A 12,930-nucleotide genomic window follows, 5' to 3' on the forward strand; every position below is an offset into this window, starting at 1 on the left:
TTACATTTATATTTCAGAATGTATTTCAAGCTTGAATGACCTCATGAATGCATGTCCTATATCATTCTATTATTACAGTGATTGTCACAACTAGGATGTGAAATGAAGGAGCAAAATGGACCCCCTAGAGACAAGCTGCCAAGGAGAAAGAGAGAGACAAGCAGAGAGTGAAGGCAGGTGGCAAAAACGACACAGCAGGGGAGCACGATATGAGCTGTGAAGGGTACAACCAAAGAAATACATTGGTTGTATAATAACTGGAATCCTAAAGTGGATGGATTCTGTTTGATCTCTTGTACCTGAATAGCGTCTTTGATTTTCTCATCTCACTCCAATTAAGGAACAATGCTGCAGTTGTGGTTTTCCATTCTATCCGGGCTCTGTTGTTTCGGACAGGTTTTCTTTTGCAGCGCAGAAGAGGGTCTGGAGTTCCCAAACTTTGATGGTAAAGACAGAGTGCTGGACATCAATGAGCGCAACTACAAGAAGGCTCTGAGGAGATTTGATCTGCTGTGCCTCTTCTACCACGAACCCGTACCCAACCACAAGGGCCTGCAGAAGCGCTTTCAGATGACAGAGCTGGTGCTGGAGGTAAGAGTAGGCAAGTCTGGCAGTAAAGTCCATTTAAAATAGATAATAAATATTGATTACGTTCGTTGTTGTCTGTGTTTGAAATAATTTAACTACCGTAAAACTCAATTCTTAAGATAAGCTTATCTTATCTTATCTTATTACTTGACTCTTGATCTGCTTTAGTGTATGAGAAGAATCATTCATTCAAGGAATCACAAAGGTTATCAACTATAAGATTGACATGTCTATCATCCATTAAAATAACAATATATTATGATTTCTTGAACATAATATAATGAAATTGCATGTGTTATTTTCATTAACGGTGCTAATTCCTTCTTTTAGAATATGAATTGCTAATTTAAATGCAACCGTTGTATAGAAACATCCCAATTGTATTAGTTTTGTTCAGTCTTTATAACATCTTATTGCACTTTTCTCCATATTTTGAATCTGGATTTGGGAGAAAACTGTCTTTCTGAAAGTTATTGGCTTGTCATTTGTTGCCCCAGTGATTTTTAACGTCTTAAAAATGTTTAAAGTTACATAAGCTCCAATCCCCTCAGGACAGACTGGCGCCCTCACCTGTGGCACTTCTGAATTGATTTCAGCCTGCATGTCACAACCCATCATGAATAAGTTTCTCCTTCTGAATGTCTTTGGTTTAAACAGAAGGTGAGAGCAGGCAGTGTATCTATAGAAGTCCCACGTTTACAGGGTCAAAGTAAGCGCTGTCAAGCTCTTCATGTGTGCTCCTTTGTGGTTCAAGTATTCTGGGTATTGTTTCTAGGTCACACCATTAATTAGTTGATCCAAAAAGAGTATGCTGGGATTGGATTAATCTGCCCCCAAAAGTCTGGACAATAGAATGGAAACAGCCTTGCATGTTTATTCCAAAAGTAAGAAAGCAGACAATCATAAATCAGTCAAGATAACTTCACGGGGGCCCACAAATGAATATGTGAGTACAAAAAAAGGAACAAATGTAGAGCCAGTTGAAATGTAAATGTACAAGCTCTAAAGTTGTAACTTTGGTGTTGGGTTGAAGTCAATGACAAACAGCGAGAGAAACAGATAAGGATGATTTCCTGTGTGTAATGTTGACTGTGAAATCTGTCTGCAGCTCACAGCTCAGGTCCTGGAAAACAAAGACATTGGGTTTGGGATGGTGGACGCCCAAAGGGATTTCAAAGTGGCTCAAAAACTAGGTACAGCAAACAAAACGTTGTATTCTAAAGATGAATTAATTTTGTAATATTATTGATTGTTATTTGCATAACCCTCAAAACAGTAAAAGTACTAATATATTATTCAAAGATAATCCATGATAAATTACTTTGTACCTATTTTATTACTGCTATATATAATAAAATATAAACTAAAAAAAGATTCAGTTATAGTCATCTGAAAACTGTTTTAGAAAAACAATATGTTTCATCTCTCATCCGATATTTATCCTACTCATAAGCTCGTAAGCCCTGCCCATTGGGCGGAAACTTCTGTTAATAGCCTGTCCTGTTTATATATTTGTTTGCACTGAAATCTTATTGTTAGCTGGCTGCAGCTCCCTCATCGCCAACATGTACCCAATTCGTATCTGAAAGGCCAGGGCTGATGCCTTCAAAATACTGCTGTACACTACTGGTAAATGTAACCTTAAACCTCCATTTGTTTAAAGAGGGATTCTCTTTTTTAACTCCTACTGCTCAGAACCTTCACCTCACTGACTTAAAATCTGAAGGTTCCGCCCAGTGGGCAGGGCTTACTCAGTGTAGGATAAATATCCAAATCTCTGACTAGATTGAGTCGAAAATATCTTGTTTTTCCAATCCAGTGTGTTTTTTTCTACAATGGAATACTCCTGATGAGATGAATGAAGGATTACACAGACAATAAAAATATAGTTTATTTGCACAGTAAAACTACATTTCATTTTGAAACATAAAATTAAACAACTAATTATAACTGTTCGTTAATACACTCAATTTCCCAAACCCTGTTCTAATTGTTTAATTTTAAATATTGAAATAGGGCTTTTACATAGTAATTATAGTAGATATTTGATCATAGATTTTCTTTTTTAATTGAGTAAGATATGCATACATTAATAACTCCCTTGCTTGATGAAGTAATATTAAAATACTTCTACTCTTTCCAACAGGGCTGGTGGAAGTGGGCAGCCTGTACGTTTTCAAAGACGATCGAATCATTGAGTTTGACGGCGAGTTTTCTGCCGACACCTTGGTGGAGTTTTTGTTAGACGTGAGTAGTCTTAGTATGAGAACCCAAATGTGGCATAACTTGGTATTACTTTGTTGAATAGTATGATTTAAGTATAAAACGATTAATGGCTTGATGTTGTCCTTTAGGTGCTGGAGGACCCTGTAGAAATGATCAATAACGCCATGGAGATAAGGGCCTTCGAGAGAATGGAAGAAGATATACGTCTGATTGGTTATTTCAAAGGGGAAGATTCATGTACTTTTACAAACCCTTTTAATATCACACAATACGACTGTGCAATGAATCAGATTTTAATTGTCCGTAATTACAATTTATTCTCTGATCTGTTACAGTCAAATATTCCTTTCACTGTGTAGAGTAGGATTACAGCAGGCTTATCCATATGGCACAGATGTGTTGGGGCCACTGTCTAATGCGGTTTAAAAGCAATGTCCAGCCCTTTTCTGGTTCTTATCGCCTCTGAAAGTCCCCACTACACTAATGGGATCTAGTGGCTAATGGTCCCACATCACACAGTCTGCCCAAGGAAACCCGAGTCCCAGAGATGGCCGTCCCTCGAGAGCCTTCAAATAGCTCCTACTCCTGTAATAGGTCAAACTGCAATTATGGTCCCTCTCGGCACAAAAAGAGACAGTAAAAGTGATACAGGAAAGATGCGATTGTGGCGGAAAATTACAGTGGAGTTTCATTACGGAGCTCGTCATAGGATGGTCCTTGAACCTGACCCTGTTCAGACGAGTGGTACCAGCGTGTGAAATGGTATTACGAGGGACTTGGTTACATGGGTGAAGGAGGCAATTTAATAAAGCAAGATCAGAGAAATGAGAATCTGGGTGTGTGCAGTGCCTCTGCCCATGGGCGAAAAGGTTGTAGGTTAAATCTTTGAGACAGCTGACTAATAATATATAATCATTGATTACACTTGATTTTGATACTAAGGAATATATTCGATACCATTTAAGAAAATAAATAAAAAACAGGTCAAGGCTAAAGACTAAGGCTAAGTATTTTCACTACAAAATAATAGTTCTCTTTCATTCATTCATTCATTCATTTTCTACCGCTTGTTCCCTTTCGGGGGTCGCGGGTGACTGGAGCCTATCCCAGTGACTTTGGGCCTTAGGCGGGGTACACCCTGGACAGTGGCCAACTCTTCGCAGGGCCAACACTTTTCTCTCGAGTTCTCTCTTTTTGTTTTATAGTGGATCTGATAAAGCCTTTTGTCTTGTTCATGCAATTTTTTGCAGTTAATATCTGATTTTTTATACTTTTGCCAACCCTCGTCCAAACCCACAGGAACAATCTCTTAACGGAAATAAGATAAATAATATTATTGAGTGACATTATAACCAAATGAATAATAAATGTTGAATTGTGGCTGCTTTATTTTCAGATTTCAAGGCGTTCAAAGAAGCTTCAGAGCATTTCCAGCCCTACATCAAGTTCTTTGCAACATTTGACAAATCTGTAAGTCCAGTTGTGAAGCTCTCTTTAATTATCTCTAGCTCATTAAAACGGCCTAATTCTCCAGTCCCCGTCTGTTAACATAATGAAGTGCTGGCATGGCCTGTGCTGTAGGTGGCCAAACATCTCTCCCTCAAGATGAACGAGGTGAATTTCTACGAGCCGTTCATGGAGGAACCGGCCATTTTGCCTGGACGCCCTCTCACGGAGCTGGACATAGTGGAATTTGTCAACCAACATAGAAGGTCAGTGGAAGGTCGAAATCTTGGGTTTAGCTTTGAGAATTTTATGTCAAAACTTCAGATAGAGGGCAAATAAATCAACAAAAAAACACACACCTTTGGAGTCGTCAACAGTCCTCAAATAGCGTTTGTCAATGAGAAAAAGTCATGTGACAAATATCCATAAATACAACGTTAAGAAAACCAAACAATAGTATATTATAAGTTAATCTAATGATGTTTTCTGTAGAGCTACCTTAAGGAAACTTCGGGCTGAGAATATGTTTGAGACTTGGGTATGTACCTTTTTTTGTTGACTAAGCTATTTACTATATTATTATTATTATTATTATTATTACTAAGAAAATTAAGTTGTTTATTACCACCAGGAGGATGACATGGATGGGATACATATAGTTGCCTTTGCAGAGGAGGAAGATCCAGGTTAGCTTATTACTTTATATGACAACAATCACAACATTAGAAGAAGAATATAGGTTCTTTACAGTTTTCTCCCAAATGGAACTACTTTCTAGGCATGTGCTTGTAATGTTATGGATATTTTATGTATTTCTTTCTTACTAAAAAGTCTATATCTTTATTTGCTATTGTAGATGGTTATGAGTTTTTGGAGATTTTGAAGGACATAGCTAGAGAAAACACAAACAACCCAGATTTAAGCATCGTTTGGATCGACCCAGATGACTTCCCGCTGGTAAGATCTCACAGCCACTGCACAATAGTTTTACTAATATATCCCATGGTCAAACTATGTTAACTAAACCATTTACGTTTGCCAGCTGACCACTTACTGGGAGAAAACCTTTAACTTGGACCTCTTCAGACCCCAGATTGGAGTTGTCAACGTCACAGATGTTAGTAAGAGGAAAAGTGTATTTAAGTGCATAGAACAGTTTTTTATGTTTTTATGGCTCTCTAATTATGACTTAGTTTGGTGGGACAGTACCTGTGGTAAGGAAAAAAAGGTGAAAATTACACAATTTAGTTAATGTAGTTATGTAGTTATGTAGTATGTAGTAAAAAAGTTGATAACATCACATTAGGGAGACACAGAAACCATTTGATTTAGGGATCACATTTTGCTGAAACATTAATTTAGCAAATCAAAGGAATTGTCATATATTTTAATTGTCAAAAAATAACTATGTTTGTTATAGCCGTAATATTTTTTTGTAATGTTTTTTTTGCAGTAAATTTAGTGAGATTAAAACAAAAATGTATAGTAAATGCATTCATTTATTTCCAAAACAAACTAAACCAAGACTAAACCAAATCTACATTTTAAACATAACAAAACATTACTTTAAATTTTACCAGAAAAGTTACATAGTGCAACTTTAAACTAATAATATGAATAGTCTGTTGGCGATATTGTATTTTGCTTTGTATAGAACAGCCCTAAATGTTGCTGTTTCTTGCCTTTCACTGACCAGGCGGACAGTGTGTGGTTAGACATGTCCAATGATGAGGACCTCCCCACGGCGGAGGACCTGGAGGACTGGATCGAGGACGTCCTGAGTGGGAGGGTGAACACTGAGGACGATGACGGTGGTTTTGGAGACGACCAGGAGGAGGAAGAGCATCAGGGCCACGACACAGAAGAAGACGACAGTGCCGAGAGCCAAGATCAGTATGAAGAAGATCTGGACTGATAGAATGAGACAGGAGCGTGTAGATGGTAAAAGATGCTACGTTTGAAGACAATAAATGACCTGCAGTTAAAATGGAAAAAAAAAAAATTAAAGCAATATCAGTACCAATCATATTTAAGTTAAAGTGCATCTGACAGGTTAGACTTCACACCATACATTTAATTAAAACGTTGAGAACACAATTATATTCAAGACTTTACACATACAAAAATTCTTATTTTTACACAGTTTGACAATTTAGGTGACATTTATAATTGTGCTTCCTGAGCATGAGCAGCAAATATGACTATTACCTAGCAACAATATTGTAAACAAGGGCCAAATCCATATACATTACACAATAGTTGTGCTTTGACAAATAATAATAATGATACTGGAGTGTTTAAACTGTAAGAAAATTGTGTCAGTTGTGTGTACATTGTGCCTGCATTTTGGATGGAACGTCTCTTTCTGTAATTTTCAACCTTTCTTCACAAACTGCAATTGGATTGATGTAAAACTATGATTGATATTTGCCACAAGTTCTGTCCCACCAAACAAAGTCATAATTTAAAAACATGATAACATGTCCTATGCAATTTAAGCTTACAAATGATCTTCATTTGGAATAATAGAAACCAAAATTCTATTGGTGGACAACGCATTTTTTTTATGCTTGTCTCCATGGAGATGTTATAGCTTTGCATGGAATATTACACTCATTTACATTGTGTTACTTCATCACAGGTGTTTTTATTGCTCAAAATTAACTTCAAAAACATGCATTCTTACTGTGAGCAGAGTCGCCTCTCACCAGATCTGACCTGTAACTTGTCTCTTTGTAGATAAGTAACTTTAATGTCATACTGTCAAACATTCCAGGCAAAGAAGTACCATTTGCAAGTTGCAATGTACCTTCAAATTGAACACAGAACGTCTCTTAACAAATTGACACAGATCATTGATAATAAAGTTCACAGTTTGACAAGCAACTTTAATCTTTGTCCTAATTAAATAAAATAATATGCAAAAAGTCAGCGCTTATTAAGTCGCTCCAGACAGTCTTTGTGGGTGACAGATTGCAGCGTTTTCTACCCGAGTCGATAAGCTATTTACCTTGCATTATTCAGGCTCTGGTGAATAATTGAGTGTGGTTATCCTTACTAATGGGAGGCAGGACCTGGTCTGAGAGGATTGGGGGGAGGTCATGGGCGTAATAGGCTGCCCAGTGGGGCCCCAAACAAAACCCTACATATGGAGTGGTGCTGGAGTTTAAGTCTAGACATAAATAAATAAACAAAGGTCAAAAGAGAACAATTATTCAAACGACAAGACTGAAAACAGGACGCTTGTAACGGGGCACAGTTCAGAAATGAAGTAAAAAGTACTATACTGTATTATACTGTATGTAAAATGAATGTGGCCCAAGGCAAGAACCATGTTGGGTTACACCTGATGAGACAAGATGGAGTTGTATGCAATGTGATTAACAGGCCGTAAGAAGAAGTGATGTCTATAGGAAATATTTGTCCATTTGGGAGGCTTTTATTATAGGAATGATGCTTCCTCCTTGTAACTATGCACTCATTCATTCAAAAAAAAATAAGTGAAGTGGAAAATCAAAAGTTCTCAATGAAAGAATGTTTGAGTTGTCAAAGTGTCTGCATTTTCTGTTTTAATTGTACTGTATTTTCATATAAAAGGGGGAGGTCCACCACCTGCTTGTCTCCATGGAGATGTTAATGTTTTGTCTAAAATGTTCCACCTTATGGTATTCAAATATATCTCATGTACTCAATCACATGTGTTTTAATGCTAAATATCATACTTATATAGAGCGAGGGCATCTCTCCACAGATCTGACCTGTAACATGACCTACTCTCCTTTACAAGTTTAATGCTACACAGTGAAATATTCCAAGCAAATCAAAACCAAACAACATCTCCATGGAAAAGAGCAGGTAGACCCTAAACCAATAAACATATAGTGTCCTTTTAAAATGTTTAAAAAAGACACTCAAATGATGAAACAGAAGATGTTTGTTATCTAAAAGGTTGTGGTGCCATTTAAAGTCCAGCAATTGTTAATTTATATAGTGGTATTCATTTGAAAAGCAATTATGATCAACAGGTAATCACTTCCAAACAAGGATAATGATTTAGTGCCTCATAAAATAATATTACAACATAACATATACATCAGGCTTTAGATCATACAAGCATTTCTATTCAGAGCCAAAGGAACAAGACAAAGATGGAAGACTACAGCAGCAGGTAGAGCGTCTCCTCATGTCCACATCCGCACATAACCAAGTCATTACCTGCAAATAGAGAGGAAGGGGCGATCGCAAGAAAAACTTTCCATTTAGATGCAAATTCTGCCCGTTTCCCCCCTCGTTCCCCCTGTCTCGTCTCCTCGTATTCCGTGGATTAAGTCTGGGACAGATGAGTTCCGACAGGCCCTACCTCGACATGGGATGAGGTTGTTCGTATCCAGCGCTGGACACTGACATTTATTTACCCGCGAGCCCCAGCGGCGCGGCGGTGACAGAAGCCGGCGGTGAAGCCAATTACCACACGTCTGTGACAACAAAAAGCCACCAGAATAGGGTCTGGTGCAAGGGGAGGATGTGGAGAGGCTGGGATGGCACACAGCAGGGTGATGGACAGAGGAGAGCGCAGAGATGAGCCGGGCAGAGCAAGACGAGGATGAAGTGAGCAGAGAGAATACATCAAATCAATCTGGCAACATGCAATGACCGGGGCAATCAACTTATAATGTACTGACAACTATTATTTAAAAACCTATATCACAATCTAATATTTAATACAAGGGACAAATGTTGTGGTTTAATGACAAAATCCCAAAGATGATATAAATTGGGGGCACCACAAAATGATTTAACTGGGTCCCACAGGTGAAAATGACATAAAAGGATCAGTATTTGACATAAAATCATTTGTAACATGCAATAGGCTAAAAACAAGGTTCACCACTTTTTCTTTGTGGAGATGTTATTGCTTTTCCAAGGCCTAGAATGTTCCACAGTATGGAATCAAACTCTTTTATCTCCACGGACACAAGCAGGTGAAACCACCAGGACAATTTACGTGTCAGATCTGTGGAGAGGCGAGTCTACTAAGAGTGAATGTTTTTCTACATATTCTTCTGTAATAAAACACTTGTAATTCAACAAATGTAAGATGAATGAGTTAAATGCCGCACTGTGGAACATTCCAGGCAAAGCAATAACATCTTCACTTGTAGTAAAATGTTTGTATTAACACACGAGCGAAACAATATTCAGGCGTCAGCGGTGGAATAACGCACAAATGAAAAAAGCTTTCATTCCTAATTCCAAACACTGCACAGAGTCATTAGATTTACAAATGTTCATACAAAATTGTTTATTTAGCTTTTTGTTTACAAATGCTTATGCTGTGAAAACCACGTGTGAGCTTGCAATGTCATGGCGATCAGGAATGGCATTTCCACAGCATACTCCCATATGTACATGCATGTTTACATAAATAGATACAGTGTCAAAACAGGAGGCACAGTCACATTGGGAGCTGCTGAAGTTCATTCAAAGTTCAAGTGATGGTACAAATATATCCGATTGGTGACAGGCGTTTTGCGAGCTCTGTGCTGTTTCAGGCATTGGAAATACATTACAGACGTGTAGGATGTACAGAATGTGTAACAGTAAGTGTGCAAGTGTAAGCCTATATCATAGGTGCTGCAATTTGAGGCAATTGAGTAATACCAGATCCACCAGCCAGGGGGCAGTATGGGACAGTCCAGCTCATGATCAGTAGACTTCTAAATTATCAAACTTCGATTCTTCTCTTTACTTAAAACGTACATAACATAATTCATACCAGTCCAGGCATTTTGTCCAAATGTGCTTTGTTAACACGGCTAACACTACAACGGTTGACAAAGAAATAAAAATGACCTGTGTGTGAATTGACCTGCAGGAATTTACTGTTTGCAGAGGGTGAGTCCAGGCTAATAAAACGGAAAGCAGATGGTTCAGCTCCTCGCTCCTGCTTTGTTTGAGCCTGCGACCAAAGAGCCATGTTACTGTGACTTGTGGAGCTGCTTGTAACACGCTAAGCTACAGTGAAGGGAAGGTGAGGCTATGGGCCTATATGAATTTTCTGTTCTTTTTTTGGGATCTAATATTTTATTTACAGTAGAGATGTCAGAATTATTAGGTTAATCAATAATCGTGATTCTTCAGGTCACAATATGAATTAACCAAAACATAATAATCAACACATTTTTAGAAGAAGTGTTTTTTGTTCGATATATAGCCCAATAAATAAACCTACATGCAAAGAACTTTTTATCTGGCTGTGTTTGTCGTGTTTAACATGATTTTGCCTTTCAGAAATTACAATTTTGTAAAGCTGTTCACAAATTGAGGAACTGACGGAAAGATTTCACTGTTGTTTGATCAGTCGCAATAATCATGAAGAATTGTTCAATTGTGATGTTTTGTTTTTTCCACAATAATCGTAACACTAAAATTTGATATCATGACATCCGTAATTTACTGACTGATGGGTGATAAATAATATTTGCCGATATCTGTATTCGTATTTTAAAATTCATAGCAAGGCCCACAAATATATTTTAAGCTAAGGTTAAGGTGAACTTAATTATTTTTGTATGTATTCATCTGGGATCTAAAATAATTTGTTGAATGTTTGTTTGCGGCAATATTTTTTGCCAATTGCTCGATTGCCTAATCCCAGCAATCTGTTCAAAAAGACAAATATATGACGCACTAAAGACAAACTGGAAATGATACATGACCACACAAGAGTGTGCAGCTTTGAGAAAATATTGCTGCAATATATTGGCTAAAGTTTCAGAATTGGGCCGACATATCTGTGAAATCCCTTTGATATCTCCCATCCCGACAGTAATGATCAGTAGTATATCTGTTCATGTTGGTAAAGTCTCATGAATTCCCAGCGGTCTTCTCTCCGTCTCCATCAGCTGAACAGTCGACAACCGTCTCTTATGATATGGTTGATAGGAAGTTAATTTGGTTCTTTAAGACACACTGAACGAATGTTGTGGATATGCCTCATTGCCCCTGAACAATGATTGTGCAGCAATAAAGAGAGTGACTTTGGCCTTGGAGAAAAGCACAAGCAGGTGCTACATTTGAAGCTGGTCAGTGACAAGTTTCACCTGTGGAGTCTCAACTGGAGAATTGATGAGATTTGATTTGTGGAAAAAAGCTCTGCTGGTAAAAAATAAAATAAAAAATAGTCCAAAGGATACGGTCAAATCGGCAGCACCGGTGGTAAAGTTCGTAATGTTATCCATGGTTTAAAAACGTAAGTGGTTTTGTGCCAGGATAAAAAGGAGTCTTGCTGAAATGTCTTGTTTCCGCCTTCATCAGCGTTGACACAAAATGGCACCCTTGCACGTACATTCACACACACATACACACCTAAGTACAAATCCACGGAGTCCATAAGTGATGTAAAAAATCTGCTTCAAAATTTCTTGATGTTCTTTTGCAACAATAGAAGACCGATGTATTCAAATGTGTAGTACAGAGTCATACGTAAAATAGAAAAATCCAAAATAAAAAAGGAAACAGTGTGACACAGTGTTAGTCCTACACAGAGGTCTCAGACTGTAGCCTCAGGACAAACTTGTGAGACTTGGGGTCAATGTACTCCTCAGACATATGGATGTAGGGGATTTTCTTTGTGGTCACTACAAGGCTGAAGTCCACACACTTAAGCAGAAATGCAGAGCCGTCCTTTAGGCCGCTGGTCACGGATGCCTCACTGATGAGCGTCCACTTTCGGGACAGCCAGTGGTCCTTACTGTACTGCAGCGTGGGCCCGGGGCTCAGGTAGCTCTCCAAAAACGCCTGCACAGGACAGAAGAAATAAAATAAGATAAGATATGCCTTTATTTGTCCACACAATGGGGAAATTTCGGCGTTGCAACGCAAGTAGATACAGCAGTACGAGAACAGATAACTTATAGGAAGCTTTGAAAAAAGGCCGTGGCAGCAGAGCCGCGGCGCGGTCAAATGGCCCAGCAGTTTCAGGAACCGCGGCACTGCCATATAGCCTCATGGCAAACCCTAACCCTAACCTTAACCCTAACCCTAACCCTAACTCTAACCCTAACCTTAACCCTAACCCTAACCCTAACCCTAACCTTAACCCTAACCCTAACTCTAACTCTAACCCTAACCTTAACCCTAACCTTAAACCTAACCCTAAACCCTGACACTAACCTTAACACTAACCTTAACCTCTCATATTCTTAATAAGGAATAGAGAGAATAAAATAAAAATAAAAATAAAATAATTTATTTATCTCTAATCTATAAATAAATGCATCACTGTTGTATAGTTTTTTTTTTGGAAACTCTGATTTTCATTGCATTGTTCATTCACTTGGTGATGGTAAGCCAAAAGTCACACAGCAGATTAACATGTGGTCAACCAAGGACACATGACGATAAGCAGTTGTCGAACCGGGGATCAAATATGCAGATGTGCAATGTGTGTAACAGAACTAATCATTCACCTAGCGTCAACTGTTTCCTATCCAGAGTAAAGCGACACATTTTGAGACAATAACATGTTCAAAACAATCAGATCATTGCACTCTATTTTAGATGCAAACCTGGGCTATTCTTATTTTGTAAAATGTGCATCTGGAAAATATGGACAAGCGCCGCCATCCCACACAATCCTCCTTCTGGTTGTATTAGTTAACGCAGGGC

The 12,930-nt window shown here is 38.2% G+C and overlaps 2 protein-coding genes across 5 annotated transcripts in view; one reads left to right on the forward strand and one right to left on the reverse strand.

Moving 5' to 3' along the window:
- Positions 1-79: 79 nt before the first annotated feature.
- Positions 80-6,224, forward strand: LOC140376357 (calsequestrin-2-like). 2 transcript variants are annotated; one of them, XM_072462005.1, is made up of 11 exons: positions 80-591; positions 1,697-1,781; positions 2,735-2,835; positions 2,943-3,051; positions 4,211-4,284; positions 4,396-4,526; positions 4,753-4,798; positions 4,895-4,946; positions 5,117-5,217; positions 5,303-5,377; positions 5,957-6,224. In XM_072462005.1, the coding sequence occupies exons 1-11, from the start codon at positions 346-348 to the stop codon at positions 6,173-6,175; spliced, it is 1,239 nt and encodes a 412-aa protein (XP_072318106.1). In that variant the 5' UTR covers positions 80-345; the 3' UTR covers positions 6,176-6,224. The 2 variants fall into 2 exon arrangements, with proteins under 2 accessions (XP_072318106.1, XP_072318096.1); XM_072461995.1 differs by having other exon boundaries at positions 82-591; positions 4,892-4,946.
- Positions 6,225-9,793: 3,569 nt separating this feature from the next.
- LOC140376589 (vang-like protein 1) overlaps positions 9,794-12,930 on the reverse strand; it is a 45,258-nt gene continuing 42,121 nt past the window's right edge. For all 3 annotated transcript variants that reach the window (XM_072462149.1, XM_072462106.1, XM_072462157.1), the window contains one exon: positions 9,794-12,060. In XM_072462149.1, coding sequence (XP_072318250.1) covers positions 11,800-12,060 — 261 coding nt within the window. In that variant the 3' untranslated portion in view covers positions 9,794-11,799. The remainder of the gene's footprint in view (positions 12,061-12,930) is intronic.

Source organism: Eucyclogobius newberryi, unplaced genomic scaffold, assembly GCF_026437365.1.
Source record: "Eucyclogobius newberryi isolate DKJ021-1_F unplaced genomic scaffold, fEucNew1.0.hap1 SCAF_1, whole genome shotgun sequence".
Classification (NCBI taxonomy): Eukaryota; Metazoa; Chordata; class Actinopteri; order Gobiiformes; family Gobiidae; genus Eucyclogobius; species Eucyclogobius newberryi.